General features: G+C 35.7%; 1 protein-coding gene across 6 annotated transcripts in view; it reads left to right on the forward strand.

The window, feature by feature from the left end:
• UBR3 (ubiquitin protein ligase E3 component n-recognin 3) overlaps positions 1-27,588 on the forward strand; it is a 122,454-nt gene that overhangs the window by 38,478 nt on the left and 56,388 nt on the right. For 4 of the 6 annotated variants that reach the window (XM_072875426.1, XM_072875425.1, XM_072875427.1 and 1 more), the window contains exons 11-25: positions 1,524-1,610; positions 2,211-2,276; positions 2,365-2,454; positions 3,323-3,451; positions 3,540-3,592; positions 4,234-4,367; positions 4,831-4,915; positions 6,368-6,510; positions 9,759-9,855; positions 11,168-11,309; positions 15,334-15,438; positions 16,366-16,539; positions 16,769-16,798; positions 18,258-18,718; positions 24,340-24,428. In XM_072875426.1, coding sequence (XP_072731527.1) covers positions 1,524-1,610; positions 2,211-2,276; positions 2,365-2,454; positions 3,323-3,451; positions 3,540-3,592; positions 4,234-4,367; positions 4,831-4,915; positions 6,368-6,510; positions 9,759-9,855; positions 11,168-11,309; positions 15,334-15,438; positions 16,366-16,539; positions 16,769-16,798; positions 18,258-18,718; positions 24,340-24,428 — 1,885 coding nt within the window. The remainder of the gene's footprint in view (positions 1-1,523; positions 1,611-2,210; positions 2,277-2,364; positions 2,455-3,322; positions 3,452-3,539; positions 3,593-4,233; positions 4,368-4,830; positions 4,916-6,367; positions 6,511-9,758; positions 9,856-11,167; positions 11,310-15,333; positions 15,439-16,365; positions 16,540-16,768; positions 16,799-18,257; positions 18,719-24,339; positions 24,429-27,588) is intronic. The other 2 variants (XM_072875428.1, XM_072875429.1) reach the window with 1 other exon arrangement.

Consider the following 27,588-nt stretch of genomic DNA (forward strand, 5'->3'; position numbering starts at 1 on the left):
GAGTAATTTATGGTTTTGTGTTGTGTTACTAAGAACCTGAGGTGAAACCCTCTTAGGTTCTGACATCTCATGGTCTCCTAACTAGAGCAAAGAGTTGTTGATATTTGCTAGACTGTAAATTATATTAAGTTAAAGTAAAAATAGAATCCATCAGCTTATAGGAATACTTAACGTGAAAAAACTTTGTATCGGTTATTTTTTATGAAAGAAATACTTATCTTTGAAATTAGGTTATCAAGATAGCTAATAGCATCCATGAGACAGTAATACCTGAATTGAACTGTGCACTGAAAAAATGTGCGCGAGCATAATGCAATTTTAAAACAATGTAAATCAGGCAGTTGCAAAAGCCTTTCCATGATGTAAGTTATACTGATACATTATGAATATAACAATTTATGTGTCTAAATTATCTTTCAAAACTGAATTAATTCTGGCATTTTAAAGTATTCCTTTCTTTTTAGCTTAGGGATGGGAAGATCTGGCTTTTGTTTACGGCCCGTATGATTCCTTGCTCCACCTGTTGGCACGTCAGTCATGTTTTCACCCCCATGTTTGAGCCCTTTGGTCATTCTCAATAAATCTGAAAGAGTTTTAGAGATCTCATAGCTTAATTGTTGTACTTGTTTAGTGAAACCTGATGGGTGGGAAGAGATTGCAGCTCGTGTCCTGCAGGAGAGGGAAAGCCGACAGAGCCTGGCCACCATAGAGGGCGGAGCAGCAGGATGGGAGTGCGGCTGTTGTATTTCCCGATGAGAAGAGGTGTCTGACTGAGCCAGCTTCTGGCTGGCCAAAGCACTGCTGGCTTTTGCATGAGAAGTGTTTCATAGATATCCTAAGAGTCTGAGGCAGGTCTGGAGTCTGTCTTTAGGGGGAAGGGAAGATTAAAGGAAAAGTCCATAAGAAATTAGGCTCTGTAAGTTCTGCTGATCACAGAGCAATTTGGTTTAGCTCCCCTCCCGCCTTCCCTTCTTGGACATCACTGCTTTGCTCCTGGAGGACAATGTACAGCTCTAGTCTTGAAATACATGATTTAATCTGAAATATATTATAGTTTTAGGGCATTGTTATACAGTTATATCATAGGATCATAACAAGGTTTGCTTATTGTTAAAATCTATGCAGCATTGTGTTGTTATTGCATTTCAGGTGCACTGTGTTAGCAAACTGTAAGGACCTTTCAGTAGATGAAACTTACAGGACGTTAGCCATTCCTTTTGATTGCATGGAAAGACTTTTTTTTATGCTTACATCACTAATTTTTTGGTAAAAATAAATGGATAAATTAAACAACAGTAGGCACTAGGACCAGCTGACCATTCGGAAGGTGCCTTAATTCTCACCATTGAAATTATAGTCTTTTAGAGTAACAATGAAACCATCTTAATACTTACTAATTTCCATATGATGAGGGCATAAATTATGTACTGTAACAATATTGAAATAATCATATTTATTTGTAGTAGGAAAACAGTGACAAAACCGTTTTGGCTCATGTAGTACACTGTTTTCTCTTACTGCAGGAAACACAGGAATACACACGAAATGTTGTTAGATACTGCCTTGAAGCGCTTCAGGACTGGTTTGATGCTATCAACTTTGTAGATGAGGTAAATATACTTAGTGAATTTAAGCAAAGTACTGTGAAAATCTGATTAAACGTCAATGGTGATACGCTCCCTCCCATTAAATTAAATCATCATTCTAGGTACTGATTGAAAAAGGATTGCCTTGCTGAAATTAGAGTTTGTAGTTAATAGTTGCAATGTTATGTCCTAGGATCCTTCGTTTGTAGAGTCTTGATGATTTAGATTTGCTGGTGCAAGCTTAAGCTGTGTGAGTCTTAAAAGCAGTGCCATTGATGTACTACTGTTCTGCTGAATGAAGAGCTGAAGCAATGGCAAAACAGAGGTCCTCTTCTGATATGGTAGTGGGGAGCAGCTTTGCCACCTTAGCAAGCAATACTCTCAATCGATTCAAAGTGTCATTAGCTACTGACGGCTTAGTAAGAGATCAACTACAGCAGTCTGAATAAGGGAAATTTCTGAATCATCGGAAAGTGCAAGGGAATGAAGTAATACTAGGTTAGTGGAAAGTAAGTCCGTCAAAACAAGACATGCAAGATACTGTTCTTGGTGGTTGTGACAAAGACATTTAGAGTTGGTTTTTTTTTAATATATGATATTAAAATATCTTTATTTTACTTTCAGCCAGCTCCTAACCAAGTTACTTTTCATTTGCCACTGCACCGTTACTTTGCCATGTTTTTAAGTAAGGTAAGCACATGTTTTAGTCACACAGAAGATGGAAATTCCCTGGTGAGTGTGATTGTTCAGTACAGTGTGTGCTTGCTTTTGTTTCTAGGCTGTCAAATGCCAAGAACTAGATCTGGATACTATCTTGCCAGATCAGGAGATGCTGATGAAACTCATGATTCACCCACTTCAGATTCAGGTATGGGCGGACTTCTGACTTTGATGCAGATGTAGAGATATATGAGAAAAAAAGTTGTTGTCTGATTCTTTTAACCCCAGTCATTTAAATATATTTAGAAGTATTTAACAAGAGGGAGTATGTTTTAAGTGTGGAATATCAAAATAAGCAATATGTGACAATAATAACTAGAATATACTGAGTAGTTAGGATAAACTCTTTTTTTTCTTCCTATTTCCAAAATTAAATATGTGGCATTAGTTATCATACTCTGAGAAGTATGATAATGGTATTCACTATAGCACTTTCAAAAGGGTGTAGGAGGAATCGGCCCTTTGAAAACATGGAATTGCATGTTCATAGAATAGCTACCAATGGAGCGCAAGTTGAGAAGAAACCTGAATCTGAAAATTTCATATTTTAAATTGAGAATGAGTTCAAGAACGGATGCACCCGGCAACATTTTTTTTATTTACAAATTTGTATTTATTTGTATGTAAGTGGTAGTCAGCAGTATTTGTAATCACTGCCTTTATATCTAACTTCATTTTAACCATGATGCCTTCATCTTTGGAGTACTTTTCAAGATTTTAATAAATAAGTACATAAATAAATCACTTCATTGGCTTTGATCACTTTTGTTGTCTGAAATACGCTCTCACATGAAAGTATGGTATCTGTTTCATAAACTTGCAGTGGTTCCTTTTCATCTCTCACTCCTCAGGAGAAGTAAATGAGTATTAAAAAAAGTATACTTTTATATAAAGGTGTAGTGTGTATGTATGTATGTGTGTGATAATATGTTGATGATCTGCTAACATTGAACTGAATAACTGAATATTCCTGAAATGTTTGTAAATTTTTATTTTATTTTATTTTACCTGAACAGGCAAGTCTTTCTGAAATTCACAGCAACATGTGGGTTAGAAATGGTCTACAAATTAAAGGACAGGCAATGACTTACGTGCAGTCTCATTTCTGCAATTCAATGATTGATCCTGACATTTATCTGCTGCAAGTAAGTTATGTTTTCTGAGGAGCCAAGCCAATGCTTGTTTACAAACAAACAAACTACTGAATAAAATTAATTTATTCTCTGTCCACAGGTCTGTGCCTCTAGGCTGGACCCAGATTATTTTATTTCATCTGTTTTTGAAAGGTAGGGTTAAAAAATGAATGCTCTTGTTCAGTGTTGTGCTAGCTGTTGACTGATTTATGCCATGTGAGAGAAACGGTGCATATCTGATATACATCTTCAGTGGTACAACTCTGCCTAGCCGAAACTAACACTTACCTAAGGGTCCACCGAAAGAGGTATCTCAAGGTATAGCCTTGATTTTATACAGGATTGGTTTTTGATTTACAGTAGTGAACCTTCAGACATTTGTTTTCTGAGCATCTTCAGGTTTTTTTAAGTTTTGCAAGCTTTCAGGATATGCTAGCCTGAAGAAGTAGATAAATAGAGCTGCAATAGTAAGAAACACAGGATGTCTTTCCAGATAGAATAAAATCAGGTTTGAAAACAGATTAATTGGTATTAGCTTTAACATGTTCATAAATGCAAAGTGTTTTCATGTGGAGTAAATATCACTAGAGCACATTCCATAGGTAGTTAAACAAAAATCCAAATTTAAAAATAAGAGGGTTTTCATGTATGTTTGCATATTACTGCATTATATGCATTTTATTTTGTATTCATTTTGGGTTGTTGTGAATGGTATCCTGAGTTTATCAGTACATTTTGCATTGGTGTTTTAATGTTGGACAATGATGTTTCTGACTTTACTCTTTGCTATGTAGATTTAAGGTGGTAGATCTGTTAACGATGGCATCACAGCACCAAAATACTGTTCTTGATTCAGAGCATGAAAGGTCCATGTTGGAAGGAGCCTTAACGTTTTTGGTCCTTCTGTTAAGTCTTCGTTTACATTTAGGTAAGAATCACTGCTTTAGGAATACTTGTATGTAAATAACATGCCTGTTCATTTAGTAGCCACTATAAAGCTGATTAGCCATATAGTTACTTAAAGCATTCAATACTGGGTTTCATTTTTGCCAGTTACTGAATTTTAATCCCTTATGAATTATAAATAGACAAAATACATAGAAATGGAGAAAAATGGCTTTAATGGAAGTGGCTGATTTGTTGTTGTGATCACACAAAGATTCCGTATCTTTTTCAGAAAGACAGCAGTTTTAATTTGTACCTGTCTTTTCTGACTGAGGTTGTGTTCTCATAACATTTGTGCCCCTCCCCCCCCTTTCTTTTGCTGTATTTTTATAGCACTGTATGATCACTTAATGTTTGTATCAAGTTTTAGCTTGTGTTTAATGACAAATGTATACTGAATGTGTGTTTTAAAATAATGGTATTTTAATGACTTTTTATTGTCCTAGGAATGACAGATGATGAGATCCTCAGAGCAGAAATGGTAGCCCAACTCTGTATGAATGACAGGACACACAGTTCGTTATTGGATCTCATATCCTTGGAATATATTAACTAATGTGCATGAATGAGAATGACAGGTACCTGGATAGTAGTGGGATTTTGGAGCTTGAACATGTTTTCAGCTTACATAATTATAACAAATTGTGTAAAGGTGTGTTTTGATATACTTATCATCAGCAAAGGCATTTGCTCCAGCTTTGGTATTTCTTACAAAATACGCAATGCTTTGTAATAGTTTTAAATTAGTTTTGATACAAAATGCTTAACTGCTCTTTTTATTATTTTTTTAACACTACAAAAGTCTTTTAGGTGTGAGGTGAAAAGTCTGTTTTCCAATGACATTGTAGAAAGTTTAACCAAGCGTCACCTTTATCTGGATTTGAGCCTTTGATTATTGCTAATTTTATGCCAGTATAAAAAGTTGCCACTCTATGCTATATTGGCTTTTGCTATCAATAGCTGAAAATGCAAATAATAGCAGTTCTGAATGCTGCTTTGAAATTAGAGTGAAATGCATGTGTTATGGGGGGAAGTGTCTTACTTGAAGAATAGCAAACTTTAGAAAGTCATTCTGCGCAGTGATATGGTTCATGTCCCCAAGCAGCTGAACACAAATACGCAGGTTTTACTGCTGTCAGTGTATTAGACTGTGTAGGCAAATTAAATAGCTTGTGGTGATTGCCCAAAAGAGCTTGCAATCCAAGGACAGGCATTGAGCAAAAATATTAGGAATTAATAAAGATAGGAAAGGAGGAGATAGTTACAAATATGTAATAAGAATTATTAATTATTACAGTATGACCTACTAACTCAGTCACTTCAGTATGTAAAAGTGAATCACTTAACTTCGCTTAAGTGAATCACTTAACTATGTAAAATAAGTGAATCATTTATACAAGCAATCACTTATCATTAAGCAGAAGTTTCCTTATTTGTAATTGTTACTTGTGATTTGGGGTAACGTCAGTAGGTCAATTAAGTATTGCTACCAAAAATGAGAAATAGCCAATCCAAGATGGAGAATTACTTATTGTGGATTTACTTATTTATTATTTACTTATTTATTAGAATTACTTATTTATGGATCCCAAGCTATTTACTTGCTTTTTCTGCACTTAGCTGTAAATGCAAAATATTCTTGCTATGAAGAGAGCCAAAGTGTTAGTAAATAAAGGCAAGTACAAAAACTTTATATACACTACAGATAGTAGTTTTTATTTCTTATGTAATACTTACCTCTTGAGCCAAGCAAGTAGAAACTGGCTTGCTTTAAAAAGTTTAATGTCCTAGCTAGGAGGCTTTAATTCACTTCAGTAATAGTTATTGTTCCGTAGCAGCTGGAGCATACAGACCTCTTGTGGTAAACACAGAGCACTACCGAAGTGTATAGCCTCTGAAATGAGTGACTGAAAATGTCAGGAGGGAAGTGAAATGCCATGTCCTGCAACTAAGTTAACTTTGCTTTCCTTAACACAAACATTACATTCCAGAAAACCCCAATCCTAAAAGTGGTATTATTCCAGGAAGCTTAAGCTTTGAATCAGTCTTGTCAGCAGTTGCTGATTTTAAAGCTCCTGTTTTTGAACCTGGAGGTTCCATGCAACAAGGAATGTATACACCTAAAGGTATGGTAATCGGTGTCCTCTTATAACATACTCAGTGGTAAGATGCTTAACCAGAGGGATTTTTTCTTTAAAACAAACACACAAACAAACAAACAAACCCACAACCCACCAAACAACAATACCCCCCCAAAAAAAACCAAACACAAAACCACCACCACAAAAAACCACCGAACTTGCTTGACTTTTTAATTATTGTTTATTGCTTATATTTAAGAGCATAGCTAAAGACTGTTACTAGTTTTTAATAAATTCATTTTGATCTAGAGTGAAAATGAGCCTCTTGTATTAATCAGGTATCCTTAGAAAGCAAGGGGAAAATGGAGAACTGAAAAATGATGTTATTTCTATTTCACTGGTCTGCATACTTACTAATTCATGTGATTTTAAAAAAATCTGATGTATGTTCAGTAGAGTTTAGAACTGTTTGCACTAGTGAGGTGTCAGTTGCAAAGATTTTTTTCTTTGAACTTCTCCGCATTTTGATTATTAAAGATATCATGATGCATAATTCTTTCTTTTATATTGCTTAACTATCTTAGTAGCCTGTAACATTTTTCCCAGTCAATAGTGAGGGTCTAGAGCAAAGTTCAGACTGGACTGGTTATAGAATATTGTTCTATAATTCTACAATGCATACTGTGCAAAAATGACAAGTTTCTTCCCCCAGCCAACTTGTCATCTAAATTGGACTCAACATAGTGTTGGTATATCAAAGTAAGAATTTAAGAACTCAGTGTTCCATTACTGTTTCCTGTCACTGAGCAGATAAGCCTCTAGGAATCTGAAATGTTCCATGTGCTCTGGTTGTGCTTCAGCTCATGGCAAAGCTGAAGAGGGATTAACTCCTTCCTCCCCTGGGTACCTCACTTGAGAACTGGCAGGGTCGGGGTCTGACAATTTTGAAACCATTTGGTTTGTAGGCTGTGTTCTTTTGTGGATTTTTGTTGTTGTTTTTAATGTAGGAACTAATAGTGTACTAACTTGTTTGCCAGTTTTTGTGCTGGGAGATTCATGAGTCAGTGAAGCTCCTACTTTTATACAAATTAACAACCAGTGAAGTAATTTTGTGAAACCAAAGTTTTGGGAATTGATTCATTCTGATTCCTTGATGTGTAATTAGGCAGCTTAATGCCTATGTATTTAAAAATAACTTTATTTTAATGTTCTGTAAACCGCGTTTCCTTATGTCATGTCTGGTTTCTGGAGCTTGTGACATGCTGGTCTTTTTTATAACACAATGTGAAGAAAAGATGGATTATGGTATTTTTAATTATAACACTTTATATTTAGGGAATCTGGTGCTAGATTATAGTGTTTGGGGGTTTTTTTGGTGTTTGGGTTTTTTTAAACATAGTTAACCTCTGGAATAGATAGTTTATCTTAAAAAAACTTGAAGTATCTCATCTATAGCAGTGAATAGTGAAGTAATTTGTAACACTATGCAGAATCCCTGTTTCTTAAAGTAATAAACTGAAAGAGCTTCTGCAGGAATTAAAGCCAGCATGGTTTTCTTGCATACTATAGCCTTTTAAGTGTTTATAATCTTTATAAGACTATATAGGTTCTCAAAAAGAATGGTGATATTGCAGTTGCTTTTAAGAATTGTAGTTTGTGGCGTGTCACAGTTTAAGCAAGTCATGTTGAGATTCATTCCCCCCAGTCCCTCGTTTCCCTAAATTTAGGGGGGAAAAAACCCCTACTTTATGGTCGCAGAAGCCCCAGATTTTCTTTCCATTAACCATGGGTTAAAAAAACCCAACAAACCAGCTTCCAAAAAAAGGACACAGTTCTTCCTCTTCTCTGTTGATTTGTATGCTGAAGATGCATTTCTAATATTCCATGTATGGCTCCCTCAGTCCTTTTTCGTCATTGTGCATTAGCAGCCCAGACAAGCTTGGTCTGTGTTTCAGACTGCAATAGTAAACTCTGTCCAGAAAAAATGGATTTTTTGCAAGCTATCACCTTTCGTACGTAGTAGAAAATATGCTAAGTGTTTCTCAGCAGCATATGAGGGTATCTGTAGAACTGTTAACATTAGCAGAGGTTAATAGGAGTATAGACCTCTTGTCTTCCTGCCTGGTGGAAATTAATCTCAAAAGCGTGATAAAGCTGCCTACTTTTGCCTGTGAAAACTTTAAAGAATGTTGTAAGCACTTGCGTTGTGTTATGCCTGCTGGTGGAGCTAAAATTCTGTATCCGTTGGTTTTCTTCTTCCTTTGATGGGATCATTGAATCTTGCCTTCATATTGCTGTGTTATGGGAGCTAAACACTTCCAAACAATTAATAGAATGAACAGCTTCATTTGGCTTTAGGTTGGAAACGTAGTTTTGTTTTTTAATAACTTGTAAATAGAAAAAAAAAGCCGTTAAATGGGATATCTTTATTGATAGTCTGTTTAGACTTTTCTGTTTGTGATTGCTCTGAAAAGCTACTCTGGATGTTACTTTAGAGCTACTAAATTAAACAGAAATAACTAAAATTTTAATGCCAAAATAATGCATAGATATTCGTTATAAAACAAAGGCATGTCTGTAAAGGATTGATCACAAACATTATGTCATAACAAACTTGGCCATTTTCGAGACTGAACAGAAAATTGTGTTGTTGTAGTCATTTGGCTCACTGCACTTAATAGTTAAATATCACCTACTTGCTAACTGCTCTGCAGTCTTTACTTCCTATTTTCAAGAGGGTTTGTGCTTATCAAGTACCAAGTGAAAAATAATTAAAACCTTTTCTTATATGTACTCGGAAATTAAAAAGAGCAAAACAACATGTGTATGGAAAAGGTGTTTTGAGGGCTGCTTTCGTATACTTAAAATTGGATAAATACATTTACTTCGATTTTAAAATTACTTTGAAATTGTTTTTTTTAAAAACTTTCCTCAGCATGTGTTTCAGCTGTTATTTTATCTGAAATATGTGATTTTTCTTTTTTATCCCACATTGTAAATTATTACATAACAGAAAAGAAAGCTAGAAGACACTAAAATAAAGCTTGTTAATAGAAAAGATCTAGTGCCTTAATAGGTTGCTAATTTTTTGTTTTAGAACTAAGAAAAATATTTTTTGTGAAATTTTGGTATCTTGATAAGTAGTAGTAATTATTAGTAATTACTGTACTTAGCTGCAAAAAATTATTATATAATAGAAAATTAAGTAATTAAAGCTATTTAAGAGGAGAATCTAGAGTAAGTTGTAAGGTCTGTAAAGAAAATATTAACATGTGACTTCTTTTAAACAACAGCTGAAGTTTGGGATAAGGAATTTGACCCTGTCATGGTAATACTTCGAACGGTTTACCGCAGAGATGTTCAGTCTGCAATGGACAGATATACAGCATTGTAAGTTGGATCATTTTCAGAAATGTAACATCATATTGTTGCTCATTGCACAAAAAATTTTTTGTTTTCACTGTCTGGTAATGCTAACCGTGTTATCAATGTTTTCAGGCCCCAGATTTGTCCTTGAGTAAATAGTTTATAAATTTACAGGCAGTATCAGGGTTTTGGTTAGCTTAGTCTGTTACTCTTCCGTAAATGTTTAAAAATACGTCTGAAGTGCCACGGACAAAGTAGTGAATGTCTTCACAGATAAAATACTTAACCAAAAGTTAATGTTTAAAAGTCAGTTACAAATTACTTAAAGAAAGTAGCCTTATCCATTTTCATTTATTTTACATTTAGGTACATGAAGCACAGTATTGCAGTGTTCTGTGTTTTGAAATTATATTGAAGACAATGTGGGTTTTTTCTATGTATTCACCCATGACAGAAACCATGGGTGAATTAAATTCTGATTTAAATACAGGAAAAAACACTTGTGGTACCCTTTTAAATTTGAAGAAGCAAGGTGATTTGGTCTTAATTCTGTCCCTTAGCATTCCATCCCTTACAGCTTCTTATCCTTACAGATTCTTATTTCAGCTAATGTAATTTGGTTCTTTTTTATGTCACACAAGTTTAAAAAACACTTATAATAAACTTAATGAAATAATCCTCTGCCCCTGTGCTCATTCCATTAAGTCAAAGGGTCATCATAAACATATACTGTAAGTGATTTTGAGCAAGGTATATTCTGCTAAATAATTGCATTCTGTACTGCACTGGATTCCAGCTTGTTATTAGAAATGTGGGTCCACATTGAACTTAGCACTTAATTTTTAAGTTCATAGATATGATATAGCTGGTACTATATCATATAGATATGATATGATATAGCTGGTACTATCAACTATAGCTAATTATGTCTAGCGTTTCCTAGTGTTGCCTGTAATCCATTCCTACAGATGTGAGATTTCTCTGTGGGATGTCTGACTAACATCTGGATTTGGGTGAAGTGAAAAGTTTTCCATCTCTTCTATGTGCCTCTTAGAATGAAAATGGAATTCTTAAATTCATAGCAGTAATTAAAAATTCATTTAACTTTATAAATAAAGGTCATTTAAATCAGTGGTAATCCACAGCAAAATAAGACTGGATTCAGTTTGTATACACATGCCAATTTTTGGAATGCTGCTTAAATAAATTAAATGCCTTAGAAATGCTCATCAATTCTAAAGTTGGTCTAAACAAAAAGAATGCAGGATAGTTGTCTGTAACAGTGGCAGTTGTCTACATTATTACAGTGTTTAACATGTCTCATTTGTTTCAACAGTTTAAAGCAAAGTGGTAAATTCCCTGGGAACCCATGGCCTCCTTACAAGAAAAGAACACCACTACATCCAAGTTACAAAGGTCTCATAAAGCTTTTACACTGTAAAACCCTGCACATAGTGCTGTTCACACTTCTTTACAAGGTATAGTCATAATTCTCATTAATTCCAGTATTTTACTTCCATTTTTTCAGAACAGAAGTTCTTAGAATTATGATTTTTTTAATAAATTATTTACAGTAGTCAGGTTCAAATTTATATAATGGTTTTATTTTTGTTTTATTTTATAAGTCTAGTATGATGTTTTTCTGTAATTTTCATTATCTCATGAATGATTATTTCATTTATACATACACTAAGTCAGGTACCCAAGTGGATGAGCCGTCCTACTCTACTTTGAGGAACACTATCTTAACCATCAGAGTTGCCATTTGAATCGTTGTTCTGTGATGGTTTCTGGGAGCATGGCGGTGGGAGTGATGTTCCTTTGGCTTCCACTGCAGAGTTTTAAGGCATCAACAGCCTTTTCAGATCTATGTAACCTTGATGGCTTTAGATCCTAAATGGCAAATACATCTCATAGCTGCAGTTGGTTCTAACATCACTTCCCAGATATGTTCTGGCTTTTGATAATGTTATAGCACTTGTTTTTCAGGACTAAGTGATGCCTTTAAATTGTGTTTGGTTTTGTCTTCGATAGTTGGCTGCCCTCTTTAAGAGAAGTGCATTTTTTTTGAAGAGTACGTTAATCAGAAAATGGGACTTTGAATCTGTCTTTGTACTTGGAAAGTGCTTTCAAAGCAGTGTGCTGCAGAGGCAGATGAGGGACTATAATAAGTGGTTTGATCGAGGCACAGTAGTGCTTTTCCTGGGCAGACTTTCCTTTTGTGCTCTTTAAGCACTCCTAGCTCCTCTAAAGCTCTTGTTTTGTTTCACTGTTAAACTTCTGTTGAATAGAAAGTATCTGTTGTCAAGTATAGTAATAACTGTGTGGTATTCACAGAGCCGTGCTTATTCCCACGGAGTTGTTTCAGCTGATTTCTTTCTCTAATGAAGTATTGTGTAAGTTGTCTGTATATCATTAAGGTGAATGAAGACTTAATATTTTACCTGAATTCATTCAATAGATTTCACCTTTAGACAGAAAAGCTTTTTCTCAAAAGCTTCATATCGCTTACAAGTTAATGACTTCAGTAAACTATAGGTTTTGCGATGTAATTAGTGCAATTTCAAAAATCTGCTTTAAAAATATAAAATATAAAAGTTTGACTGTTTTACTACTAGTTCTTCCTTACCCATAATAGAACGAGACATGTTATGGTAAAGACTGAATTTCATGTGCAGAGACTGTATCTTTTGGAAGCTCAGTACTACAACATCTAATGGTTGGTCAAGGTTTTCCATTGTCAGACATCTAGTTCCTTATCTTGCTGAAATTTAACCAATGGCTGACATTTTTCATGCTGAATGCCTGTTCTGGCATGAGTTTCCAAGAGTGAAGCAAGGACAAAATACATCCCCTTTTCCCATGTTTTTAAACATTCTTTTATCAAGATTCTGGATCTGAATTTGGCCAAACTGTAGGCATTGCAAAGTTACCTTGTGTGCATGTTCAGTGGCTGTTTATTTTGTTCTGTTAACTGCTGAAGTCCTAGGAAAGTCAGCCCCAGACTGGGCATGCCCCACACCAGAGCTAACTAGAACTTTGCCTGGAGTGGCAGTACCTTGTTTCCCAGGGATTTCCATAATTTTGGCCAGAGAAGCTGCTGTGTGCAGTATGTTTAACCCTGCTTAGCCCTGGTCCACTGCAGGGTCTGGGCTGCCTGATTACTGCAGGGTGGAGAATGAGGCTGAGATGTGGTAGTATGTAGCAGAGACTGGGGAAGGAGCATACCTGGAGAAAGTATTAGACAGGAGACTTACAGCAAGGCTGCTGAAGAAAAGGAGAGCTTGGGATTATGTAGAAAGTGAAATAATATTTTGACGTGGAACAAAAATAGAGAATGTAGGGAAGGAATACATCATTTTTTGCTGTCTTGCTCGTAATTTTTGGGGGGCCATTTTTTCTCTTCTTCTGTTAAGAAGCTTCAAGGACTTAAATCTTGAGAATCTTAAAATTTCTGGGTTGCTGTTTTAGCTGGACTGCCGAATATGTTTCTACCAGATTTATGGATGATAGAAACTACGTAGTGATTGATTCCATGGATTGCCTTAAATGATGTTTTGTCTTTTTGTGAAATTTTGCCAATTTATGACAGGCTTTATATCTCTTGACTTTTGGGACTGGCTACAGAAGAACAGTAAACTACATTTGATGATTTGACTTTTCAGAAGTGTTAGTCAATGTGACTTTTGATTCTGACTGGTACAACTGCACATGGTTTTTATATTAACGTAATACTGAGTGCCTTTTTAATTAAATAATCTCTGTAATCTCAGATTTGATTGGGTTTGATTAAATCAGCTGCTCAAACATACTTTAGAAAAGCTATTGTAAAACAATATTTGTTTTAAGAACTTTATCTCTTTGATGTTTCTAATGGGTGTATCTACTTATAAAATTTGGTCCACTCAAAACAAAGTTGTATTTAAAACTTTACTAGGCTACACTCTAAAAATATTAATTTCTATAGTACACTCTAAAAATATTAATTTCTATAGTAGCCTGTTTACAGTGAAATTTTAAACATCTTTTCTCAACCACTTTTTTGGTAACTTGCCATTGCCAGGTTCTTGCCATTTTCTTCCCTTTAAATCAGAATATTCTCAAGAGGAAAGTTGTCCTGGTTTTTAATGTCAGCAGCACTGCTTCTTCCTCTCAATGTGTTGAAAGCTGTGTTAGAAGAGAGACATGGGCATTTATTAATTTAAAGAATAAGGTTATTTATTATTTGTAATTAAAAAAGATTATGTGAAGATGGTTGTGAACTAAATTCATGTTAGCCCTTCTGGCGTTCCCAGTTAACCAGGCATCGCTTATAGGACTAGGACCTCATGAGGCCTTATGGTGACTGAAAAAGGGAGGGAAAGCTAGGTGCAGCTCTTTGCTTGTAGCTGACAGCAGTGGTATCTGTGCAGCTTTACCTGGCACTTTGGTGTTAAAGTAAATCACAGCTTCAACTGGTAACAATTTTAAGGTACAAGTTTGTTTGACTGGAAAGAGATATAAAATTAAATTTTGTTTTTGTGGTCATGCTCAAAGGTTAGTTTTTTTCTAAACTTCAAAATAATTTTTAATAATCTTAAAAAAATACATAAAAACTGAAGAGTCCAAAGTGTATTATCCAGAACATTCTTTTTGTACATTTAGATATGTTGAAGTCTTAATAGGCTGAGTGGAATAATGATTTCCAGTCTTTTAAATACAACACTCCTGTTGATCCATCACATCCAAAATTACATGTCTTATTTTGTAGTAGTGTTCCAATACTAACAGTATTGGAACATATTAATGTTAATGTTATTAATGTTATTACTCTGACTATTATTGGCCTACTTGGAACTTTTTTTTTATCCCATAGTATAATCACTAATCAGGTGTTTTGTTGGAGCGTTCAGTCATAACAAGAATGGAGTTTAAAATATCTTGCTGATGTTTCACAGTAGATATTGCAGGAACTTGAATAGGTAATTCACTGCTCTTGAAAATAATTTTTTCCTAACATTTTTATGCATATGATAGGACTTTGAAAGGATTACTGTGCAACCAAAAGAAAACTATTGTAAATGCTAAAATTGGTTCTCAGTGTCTACCAAAAATATACTAGGCTAGCAAGTGTTGTTATGGTGTTCTGCCTGTCTAGTCTTTTCTTTTTAACTGGTACTCGTATCTCATGATACAGCTTTTGTGAACACAGTGATTAATTAAGGAAAAAACCAAACCAAAACAAAACAAAAAAAAAACCCAAAACAAAGCAGGCAAAAATCACATATGTGGCTCAAGACCTTCTACCTTTCCTAGTGTCGCTAACCTGGAAGGTCATGCTTGGAGATAAAATTTGTACGTACTATCTTGAGCTTCTTCATACGAGACTCCTGGCTACTTTCTTTACCTTCCAGTTTAGGTTAAAGATGTCCATCAGGGTTTTGGCAGTTTTTTTGTAATAGGGATTGTGAGAGTATCAAAGATAAAACCTTCTAAGATGTGAATGTCTGTTTTTCTGCCTAGATATTAATGGATCATCAGAATTTATCAGAACACGTGCTTTGCATGGTTTTGTATTTGATCGAGCTGGGGTTGGAAAATTCTCCAGAGCAAGAGTCAGATGAAGAGGTAAGAATAAATACTTTTTCATTAAAATATAAAAGTATGGTGTAATGATTGAATATTCTTTAAAAATAGATGTTTATTAAAATTATAATTTTACCAGAGGAATTAGAATAAAACATCTTTGTTTATTTACTTAAGCAGGGATCAACTAAGCAAACAAAAATAAGAAAATTGCATACTGTTGTGAAGAGGAGTATGGTATCGTGTTATGTTTTTCAACAGTTTCTGTATATATTACCTGACAACACAGATTGGTTAGATCTTTACTGCTCTGTAAATTAGTACTTGAAATTGGGTGCAAAAGAAATTTAAAATGATTGAATCTAAAACTTGCTTAAATTTCTAGATTTTGAACTGAAACCTTTATCACTGAGCATTTTATTGCTAAAGCTCTGTATCTTCTAAAATACGTGAATTAGCCAAAATTTTAAGTGTACTTTTGATGAGAATTTGAATATAAAGAGCCATTATTTTAATGATTCCAGATTCCCTTATGGTATATGACTTTCATAATTTTTCCTACGGTTTAACATTGCTTATATGACTAAGGATCTGCCACCTTTTTTTTTTTTTTCCCAGAGATTGACTTCTGTATAGTTGGGATTTTTTGTTTTTATCTTAGATTGTACAGCTTTGGATTACTCTGAGTAGTTCCTTTTACTTCTGCTAGATAGCACTGGTGGCATGTATTTGATTATATTAAAATCAAATGTGTAGATTCATGTATTTATCAGACCTGTAGTTGTCACGGTAGGCATCAGTCATATCACAATTTTTAAGAGGTATATCAGCCTTAGTGAGGTACATACTGTTCAACACATTGTTCCTATCTCATGGAGAGATGATGGCCTCTGCAATACACTTATAAAAGCAACATGAATTGTTGTAACACATGAGATAAAGTATACTAATTTTTTTTTATTATTTTAGGAATCTGCAGGTGGACAAGAGCGTTGCCATGATAGTTGGTTTCCAGGTAGTAACTTGGTTTCTAACATGCGTCACTTCATTAACTATGTCCGAGTAAGAGTACCAGAAACTGCTCCAGAGGTGAAGAGGGAACCACCTGCAAGTACGAGTTCTGATGGTTTAGCTTCATCACAAGTAAGTATATACAAATACCGGTCCTTTTCCTAGATTAGTTTAAGTTATTGCCTGTTTCGGCTTTTTTTGTTAGGATTATTTTTTTACTGTTTTTATTAATTTCTTAGGATTTTTTTTTTCCTCCAGTAGTCTTTCCTAAGTGTACTGATAACAGAAATAGAATTTATTTCAAATGATACCTCCTTCCAAATGATGTATTTAATGACGGTTTTTGTCCTCAATCTACCAGAGTTCAAGGCGGAAGAGCCTCCAGAGAGAGGTAGATCTGTGTGCAGTTTGTTCTCCTAAGCGATTAACTACCAACATGGCTTTAATTGTGCTCACCTTAACATTCAGTGAAATCTTCTAATTTTCCTGAGTTTCCTTTTAATTAATTTTGCAAGGACTCATGCTTTTTTCATATTCTTGATTGTAATCTTAGGTAGTAGACTTTTAAGCAAAGAAATGCCCTTACATTTTTAATACATATTTTGAAATAAAAGCTTTCTATCAAATATAAAATGTCATTGATAGCTTACTGCTTGAGCTTTGTGTTTAGGCCTGTTTTGTCTTGCCAAGACATTACTAACATTCAATAATATAGAGTAGTCTTAGCTTTCTTGAATCTAGGTAAGTTTAACCTTACCTTGAAAGTGCATTTTAAATTATTAACGGCAAGTTTATTTGGTTTTTTTGTGAAAACAAAGTGAATATATAAATGATGGGATCCTGAAAGATTTATAGCTGGTAGATAGTATAATCTCTATGTCAGGATTGCTTTTGTATCTTTTGTATACAGCACTTCAGATTACTGTATGCCGGATGTAGTGAAATACAATGGATATTTCTTCTGCATGTTAATGGTAGAAAAATAAATCAACATTTAAAGTAGGTAGGTAGATGAAATAGATTAAAACATAAAGAAGGTAGGTGAGATGATTGTCAGAATCCCATTTTTATATTCGATCTCTGAAGTATTTGGTATCTCTTGGGTGCCCAGCCTTCTGAGAAGGAGAGGGTAAGATGTTAAAGCTTTCTGAATATCATGTTCAAAATATTCAGGAAACATCTCTCTGCTATTGATTCAGTATATGCGAGTTGCTTCCATGTATCCTTAATTTGGCACTGAAAGCAAGGGTAGCATAGGATAGAGAGATCTGAATGGTCTCTGTCATTAATGTAACTGCATTCGTATGCTCATATGCCCTGAATAACAAGCTTTGCTTGCCAATATGGCTATATGGTTTCTGGATCTCAGCTAATAAATCCATACAAAATGGACAATGCCTATGGGGATGTGTGGGCTCACCTGTGTTCACCTGTGTGGGATTATGAGTTACATTTTGCAGCAGTGCTCAGTAGGCTTTAGTAAAGACATTTAAATGACATAAAGATACTGAAATTAGGAATATTCCAGAAAAAGTAAGGAAATATTACTTGAAGAACAGAATTCTAAGTCTGACTAGAGCAAAGCCAGCTGTTAGTTGTTTTGGTATGGATGATATTTTCATTTTGTATTTGGCTTTTTATGCAGCTGTGTATAACAGATTTGTATAAAAATATGACATGCAGGGTTAGTATTTTGCTATACCAAATTTCAATAGGTTTTGGAAGGGGAGAGAAAATTTAAAATGTTTTGTGCTTTTCCCCCTAGTTTAAAATATTTTCTATAGTTTTATAAATGTATGTTGTTTATACTTGTATTTTTGAAAATTAAACATTGTAATTTTTTTCCCAAGAACTCGGGGACAGCTCAAGTGTTCAGTTTGGTCGCAGAACGTAGAAAGAAATTTCAGGAGATCATCAATCGGAACACCAGTGAGGCAAATCAGGTGGTTCGACCCAAAACATCAATGAAATGGTCAGCACCTGGTGCAACTCCACAGCTAACCACAGCCATTCTAGAAGTCAAGGAAAGCATACTGTCCTTGCTGATTAAATTGCATCACAAACTCTCAGGAAAACAAAACTCTTACTATCCTCCGTGGTTGGATGATGTGGATGTTTTAATCCACCCAGAAATTCCGAGATACTCTCACGGTGATGGAATGACAGCAGTAGAAAGAATTTTATTGAAAGCTGCTGTACAGAGCAGATTGAATAAACGTATAATTGAAGAGATATGCAGAAAGGTGACACCTCCTGTACCACCAAAAAAGATTAGTTCTGCAGAGAAGAAAACTTTGGATAAAGAAGAAAGGTAACATTAAGAACAAAGTAAAGGGGTGGTAGAAGGGCAGTGTGTGGTGTGCATCTATTGATTGATCTGTCTCTAGGACTTTGCATGAATTAGTTCTTAAAAGAAGTCGTCCTAATTCCATAGTTCTCTTCTTTAACCATTTTGTATATACCTGATTTACATGGGTACTGAGGAATAACCTGCATCTTGCTAATTTAGATCTTTAAATTAGAAAACTTTCACAATGATTTTATGTAATATACATGCTCACCATTATGTTGCCATGTATGCCGCTCATATATACAAAGGTGCAGAATTAAGACTGTGTTAACTTTTGAGGCTTAACAGTGCAACCTCAAGATGATGTAGAAATTTTTTTTTTTTTTTTATTGTATGTTCTTTCACATGCACACATCACATCATGATTATTTTTGTTTGTTTGTTTACTATATGTGGGTTTGGTAATGCTGCCTTTTTTGCTTGTCCAACACATTCAATTTTAAAATTATGTTTTCATTTTTTTATAGTTTTTAATTTTTAAAAAATTATTTTCATATTTTCTTATAATGTGGCCTGAAAACCTGCATGCCAGATGTCTGTCTTGGGTTGAAATTTTTTTGGGAAAAAGCTCAGACAGTTTTGAGACTGAGGTTGGGGCATAATGAGTCCTGAGAGCACCCAGAATACCAGCACTACTGAAACTGAATGCAGAGAGCCTGCTTCTCTTCTGCTTTCAGCAACTGCTTGTGTTGGCATGTGAGTCCTATGGAAGAGGAATTATCCAGTTCAAATGCCTAGAGGACAGCAACTAGAGCTGAGAAGTAGAGGTGAAAACTAGGACTGGTGGGGGCCAAGACTTGAATACTGGGACTGGAAGGGGAAACCTTCTGGTCAATGTAGTAGTGAGCAAAGGAAAGTAGCAGTGAGCCAGGTTAAGTGAGCAGTTGATGTGGGAAGACTCAAGCTGGCAAGTTGGGGACATTAGAGAAGAACTGGGTTGTCGGGACAGAAATACTTAGAGAAGAGTAGCAAATAAAGACCAGTTTTTAGTGAAAATCTCAGTGGGGAAGAATGTGGTCTTGAGAGCTGATAGGAGAAGGAGAATGTGGAATAGGAATGCAAATGCCTGGAGGTCACGAGTAAGACAGAGATTGGCATTTGGGGGATGTAATAGAGCCAGCCAGAAAGACGAGTTGGCTGGAGTGGGGCAATGGGAAGAGACTGGTGACTGGTTACTGTAAAAGAATGAAACATGGCATTTCAAGTGAGGGGACAGTGGATAGGGTTAGACGGTTGGGGCATAGAGAGTGGGGTGGTCAGGTCAGAGAACTTGCCACGTTCACTGAAGTAGAGACAGGGCACAGGCTGGAATGGACAAGAATACTCTTGAGTGCTTGTCTGTGCAGTGTTTTGATGTATTAATGGTTTATATAATCAGCTATATGATGATGGTTCTAGAAATTTGGGTAGAAACATGCAGCTATCTGACTCAGTTGGTTTCTGGATTACCTTTATTTATCTTGCTATTTTTACTTGTTTGAAAATAAATTTTTCACAAAATTATCTCTGATATGTCCAAGACCTACACTGTACTCGAAAATTAAACATAAAAAAATTAAAAATAGTTTAATTTTTTTATAAGTTACATACTTTACAAAGTAAAATTAATTTTTTCTTACAAGTGGTCAGTTAATGGTTTAATTTTCAACATCCCTTGTTATAGTTCAGTAAATGAGAGAAACAGTCAAGGGTTAGCGTGTAGAATTGTCTTTCAGAAAATGCCAGATGGAATGGCTGCCTTAGATAAAACACAGCTACATCTTGAACACCTACTCATTATTGTGGTACTCAGTAGTGCTAGATTTATGTACAGGATAAGCATGGGAATCAATAAATGAAGTAACTTTTCGTATAGAAAAGGGTAAGCTCATTCCTTTCCCCCTATAAAGGATGTGATATTTTCAAGGATCTATTGTGGACACTAAGTTTTCGGTTAAGTTCTGGGGCTAACGTAATGACGAAAAGAAATGTTTCCAGTTCGTTCTTGTTCTGAGTGACTATTTTCTTCTCCTCAAATCCATAATGGCATTGGGGACCCATTAAGTTTTTTAATGGACAGTGTGATAACTGAAATGACTAATCTCATAGACTGACAGCTTATCATAGAATGCTTTGGATTGGAAGGGACCTTTACAGCTCATCTAGTCCAACCCCCCTGCAAGAACAGGGACATCTGTAACTAGATCAGGTTGCTCAGAGCCCCATCCAACCTGACCTTGAATGTTTCCAGGGATGGGGCATCTACCACCTCTCTGGGCAACCTGTTTCAGTGCCTCACCACCCTCATTGTAAAAAATTTCTTTCTTAAATGCAGTCTAAATCTTTCCTCCCTTAGTTTAAAACCATTGCTCCTTGTCCTGTCACAGCAGGCCTTGCTATAAAAAGTCTGTCCCCGTCTTTCCTATAGGCCCCCTTTAAGTACTGGAAGGCTGCTATAAGGTCTCCCCGCATCCTTCTCTTCTCCAGGCTGAACAACCCCAACTCTCTCAGCCTGTCCTTGTAGGAGAGGTGCTCCAGCCCTCAGATCGTTTTCGTGGCCCTCCTCTGGACCCGCTCCAACAGCTCCATGTCCTTGTGCTGAGGGCTCCAGAGCTGGACACAGTAGGCCAGGTGGGGTCTCACCAGAGCAGAGTAGAGGGGCAGAATCACCTCCCTCGACCTGCTGGCCATGCTGCTTTTGATGCAGCCCAGGATATGGTTGGCCTTCTGGGCTGCGAGCACACATTGTGGGCTCATGTCCAGCTTTTCATCCATCAGTACACTCAAGTCCTTTTCTGCAGGGCTGCTCTCGATCACATCATCCCCCAGCCTGTACTGAAACCGAGGATTGCCCTGACCCAGGTGTAGGACCCTGCACTTGGCCTTGTTGAACCTCATGAGGTTCACACGGCCCACTTCTCCAGCTTGTCCAGGTCCCTCTGGATGACATCCCATCCTTCTGGCATGTCAGCTGCACCACTCATCTTGGTGTCATCTGCAAACTTGCTGAGGGTGCACTTGATCTCGCTGTCAATGTCATTGATGAAAATCTTGAACAGCACTAGTCCCAGTATGGACCCCTGAGGGACACCACTTGTCACTGGTCTCCATCTGGACATTGAGCCATTGACCGCTACCCTCTGGATGCGACCATCCAACCAATTCCTTATCCACTGAACAGTCCACCCATCAAATCCGTATCTCTCCAATTTAGAGAGAAGGATGTTGTGGGGGACCATGTCAAAGGCTTTACAGAAGTCCAGATAGACGACATCCATTGCTTTTCCCTTGTCCACTGATGTGGTAACTCCCTCATAGAAAGCCACTAGGTTGGTCAGGCAGGACTAGCCCTTGGTGAAGCTGTGCTGGCTGTCTCGAATCACCCTCCTGTCCTCCATGTGCTTTAGCATAGCTTCTAGGAGGATCTGTTCCATCATCTTCCCAGGCACAGAGGTGAGGCTGACAGGTTGGTAGTTCACAGGGTCATCCTGTCTACCCTTTTTAAAGATGGGCACAATGTTTCCCTTCTTTCAGTCACCAGGGACTTCACCTGACTACCATGACTTTTCAAATGTCATGGAGAGTGGCTTGGCAGCTACATCAGCCAATTCCCTTGGGACCTGGGATGCATCTCATCAGGTCCCATAGACTTATATATGTTCAGGTTCCTCAGGAGGTCACGAACCTGATCTTGTATAGTCAGGCTGCAATTTTTACTTGATTTTTTGATTGGTTTGGTTTGGTTTTCTTTTTCCCCCAAGTCCAGTTTTGTATTGGTGAAAATCAAGCAGATCTTTGAGTGTTCAGTGATCACCCTTTTTGGCTACTTCAACATATAAGGACAAACTTGGCATCACTCAGGCAATGGGTTGTCGCCATAGAAACTGAAATACAGAGCTAGAAGAGAGCTTGAGCTACTTGCAGTATTTTTTCAATTGCAGTGTCATACTCCCATGGGCCATCACGGAAAATTACTGTGCTGCACTGAATCTGTCAGAGTTTGTTTATGTCTTCTTATTAAAGGCCTCTATTTACAGTCACTCTGCTTTTAGTCAAGGCGTATAGTGAGAAATTCCCAGGGAGAAATAAATAAAAACAGGTTTAATGAATGCCCTGGTATGCTCCTCAGAATAATGAATCTTAGGATTGTTGTAAATAGAAGTTATTTTGAGAAATGGTGGCTGTACAATGTGACAGATAAATGGGCAGAGATAGCTGGGTTTTTAAGGTGCCTTTAGGAAAACAAGTTAGAAGCTTTGACTTATAAACAGGCCACCTCAGGGTAACAGGTTACAGTATATTAGCTGCTTTGGGCCTGTGCATGCCTGTTCCTGTGCCAGGGCAGTGATAATCAGATGGTGCTGGAGACTAAAGAGCATCCCGTCAGCATATCAGATGCCAAGTGATGTTTTTAAATCCCTTGTTCGTTATCTGAATCATCTCAGAGTGGGCGGGGAGGGAGGGATTAACTGTAAATGCTGATGCACAGAGTTTGTAGCTCTGATAGAGCTTCTCTAGCTGCACTGGGGAGGTGCTGCGAAAAGCCCTCATCTGTGGGGTACGTAGGTCTTTGCATGTGCCATGTGATGAGCAGCTGTGGTGTGAGTTTTGTTTGGGTTTCCCACTTGAACCCTCCCATTTCCTCAATTTGTAAACTCTTGTCAAAGTAAAGATCCTTTCTTGGTACCTCAGGAAGAAGAAAATCAATGTCTATTTTATTTATCTTTTTACATCCATCAATATTCCTCTACGCGCTGCAGTATGTATATATAGGGAGTTATAGAATAGCTGGTCATATAGCCTTGTACAGATCACTAATACAGTTTAAACAGAAGGATAGACAAGAATGAGTCTCTAAGGTCTTCCATTTGTAAATCCAGAGCTGTGTTAAACAATGAGGAAAAAGTTAGTGAAGTCAGCTTGGCTCCAGGGAGATAAGGGCCTTCAATCTGGAAGCAATCTCAAACTTCTTTAAGTCCAGGTATAAAAGCTGTTGGTGACCACTATCTAGGGTGGAGGTGGGGGAGAAGGAACCAGTATGAGGAACCTTAGCTGGAAAATAAATTATTCATAATTGTTTCCCTTGGCATCAGGCTTGATATCAAAAGTGAGTGAGGTAGGTTTGTTGTTGTTGTTGTTATTATTATTATTATTATCTTGTAAATGTTGGTTGCTGACAAGAGTACTTGTTTTTGTACAGCAGTTGACATTTCACCCTGTTATTCTTCCCTTATGTAACAGAAAAATAACTTTCAAGAATAGGGTCTTAGGTTCTTTTTCTTATGATGCCATGTCCTAATTTGTTAAAGGATCCTTTGGTTTTCTGAAGGGTTTTTTAGGACAGGATTTTATTCCTTTCTTTCAGACTCAAAAGATAAATAACCCTTATTTCTTAAAAAACCTCTACTTTTAAAGCAAGAGATTCCTTTTTTAGGCTTGAAAATTAATCCTTTATTTAGAGAAAACTTGAATTTTGAATAATATTGTTGAAGTTGGCAACTGTAATCAGCCTGACACTATAAACTAATTTTTTTTCCTCCATTATATCATTATATATACTCTCTTCTTTTTTTTTTCCTCTTCCCCCCTCTTCTTCCACTCAGACGACAGAAGGCCAGAGAAAGGCAACAGAAATTGTTGGCTGAATTTGCCTCAAGGCAGAAAAGCTTCATGGAAACTGCCATGGATGTTGGTAAGTTTTTGTGTCGTTGACTGCTTGCCTTTTTCTTTTATTTTTTTTTCTTTTTTTTTCTTTCTTTTTTTTCTTTTTTTTAATTATTTCCATGTTAGTATTAAGGTTTTTACTCAAACAGTTTTAAAAAAAAACGAACAAACCCCAAACAAAAAACCCTCCGCTCGGATTCCACTACTGTATCTACTTGTTCACTAAATACTTAAGAGGCTTTAAGTTGTGTTTTCTAGGACAGATAATACTGAATACATAATTGCTAAAGAATAGATTAAATTATCTTGGAAATATTTAAAAGAGAACACTTTATCTGTAGGACATAATTTTATTACTATTTTTTCTTAATATACAGTGGATAAATGATTAAATGTGTGTGAGATGTTTTAAAGTATTTACCTTTTAATATAAAACATCCCAAAATTAGTTTGTCTTTTAAAGATTGCATTTTCTTTAATCTGTAATAATAAAATTTCAGATTATTTCTTCATAGAGCCTCAAATTTTGTTAAGATAAAAGTTTTGCATTTTAAATTTATGTATAGAATTAAGGAAAGCATAATTTTTAGATCATCTTGGTTGTTATAACTGATGACACTATATTCTGTTTCAAGTACAGGCTTTACAGCAGAATCAGCTCTTGTTTTTCTTACGGACAAGTTCTTTCAGGTTCTGCTGTGTAGAAGCACATAATCTTGATTAGTTTGCTTGTGTTTAACTGAGGAATGGAAAATATTTTCATCATCTGGATTACTTCACTGAAAATTAGCACTTTTGAAAGATAAGAAAAAGCAGGAATCTTTTTTCTTTTTTCCCCCTCTTTCAATCAAATATCATCCGCTATGTAGTTTTGATGTAAGCACTGATTAGAAATATTTTGACAATTGTTTTTGCTGAAAAAGTCCTCTTTTTTTTTCTTTTTTTTTTTTTTGAAATTATTAAATTCGCTTTCAGCTCATGGGTTGATGAGAAGATTTATTCCTTCATACTTATGAAGGTCTGGGATACAGCAATCACTGAAATTTCTTTAGCAAATTAATGACTATATATATGGTGTTAGGTTTGGAGAGTGTGCAGTATAACACAAAGTTCACAGATAAGAATGAGTTTAAGTCATGCTTATTAAATGGCTGGCTATTTCTTTTTAATCTATTTGTTGAAGTAAGGAAGAAGGGAAGAAGAAATACAGTTCTACTTATTAAAATTTACGTCTTTTTACAGTTGTGGCTAATTGAAAGCAACTGGGAAACTTTGATTCTGCAGTCACCTATATTTTGATTTCTTGATACTGCAACTTTAAAGTTGATATTTTTATATATGAAATATGTTTCCCTGTCATAGCTGTATTTGCATATATACATATGTATGCATAAATACTGCCATGCTTGAGTTTTATAAGCTATGTTTAAGGTAACTGCTTTGATTTGTGGATGAAGCATACTAGTTAAATCAATAAATTACACACCATTTATTTGTGTGGAGGACTGGGAACACTTAGCTTTTACTTAACTACGTGTGTCAAATAATAAAAAGAAGCCTTGATTTCTGTAATAGGCAGACCTGGGCCTTTGTGCTTATGATTGTGCATTAAAAAGTTCTTGGGCATGCAACACAAATTGTTTGTTTCTTAGTATTTAAACAATTAATAACTTCAGATATCTCAACATAAAATGCAGTGTTTCTTGTCAATTATACCAGGTCATGCACAGCAGTAGATAGAATCAACTTAATGGACTGCATTTTCATAAAGTTGTTTTGCATGAAGACATCTCTTGGCAACAGCTTAATAGAATTCCAGGCACTGTGTTAGCTGAATAATTGCTTTGCTTTTTCACTAACTTTTTTCAGTGTCTTCTAGGTTGCCATACTGTTTTCTGGGTTTGTGATGAAAATTCACTGAATTTGTACTATAGTCCAGTATTAACTAGCTTTTATGTTCTGACTGGCATTAAAATAGCTCGCAGAAAGGAAGTACATATTCCATTATAGTGTGGAGGATTTATTTAAAAAACTAGATTAATTGTTTGCCAGGAATATTTTCTTTAGTTTGCTCTAATTTTTTTTTAACTGAAGTAATTTGTTCAACTGTGAATGCAGTCTCTATATGTACAGCAAATTATTGAAAAAGTTGCAGAAACTATTGTTACTCTAATTTTAAAACACAAGACATGGTAAGAATTCTGAAACTAGTCTTTCTGGAGTGATTCAATTTAAAACTAATATAAGTATTTAATAGTCTTACCCTGAATTGTATCATAGCTGTGCTGAAATAGTACATTTCAAAACAAAAAAATCCTTTCATACTAAAATCAGTCAGCTAAAATGCATTCTCTTCTCACACATTCAAACTCTGTTGCCTGTTACTTTTATTATAGGTTGAAATTCAGCAGTAGGTTAATTTCTTAATTTTGATTGTTTGTTGTAATAGTAATACCACTGTCAGAATGCAGGGATGGTGAGGCCTCAGCTCCCTGGCTTTGTCACTGATTCAGTTAGTGTCATTTGAGCAAATTATTGTTATTATCATCATCAACAACTTTTAAAACTTCTCCATCTATGAAATGTGGATGTGATTCAGTAGTAAAACATGAGAACTGGTTTAATTGTTTTTGGGTATAGCACTTTTAAAAATTTCATAATAGCTTTCTCTTGACAGTGTAAAAGACTGAAAATACTCTAAAAATAAATGTGTTTAGAAGATGATAGGAATAATGAAGAGTAGTCAAAGCTTAAAGATTATTTTATTAAAACACCATAAACTTAATATTTTCCAAAGTGTTTATTAAAGTGCACAGAGCCACTATTAATGTTACACTGGTAGTGTTAAGTTTATGGTTGGACTCGATGATCTTAAAGGTCTTTTCCAACCTATACGATTCTGTGATTCTGTAATCCCCTGAGGCATTCCTCTTGTTTGATTGTTGGGATGCTGCAATGAAATATGGCTTAAAAGGAAGTTACCCAATTACATGTTCGTTTTTCAATATTAAATATGTCTCATTTTACCAGCAAAAATTGCTTATTTGAACTGGAATTCACAAATTCATCTGAGATTCTGAAAGTAAAGGTTGGCATTTTCTTGCATATAATCACTGTAGAAGAAATTCCGAATATTTAGCCCTTTCCATTTGTGCCCCCTGTTACTTTCTATTTATATTCTGTGACAT

Source organism: Ciconia boyciana, chromosome 10, assembly GCF_034638445.1.
Source record: "Ciconia boyciana chromosome 10, ASM3463844v1, whole genome shotgun sequence".
Lineage (NCBI taxonomy): Eukaryota > Metazoa > Chordata > Aves > Ciconiiformes > Ciconiidae > Ciconia > Ciconia boyciana.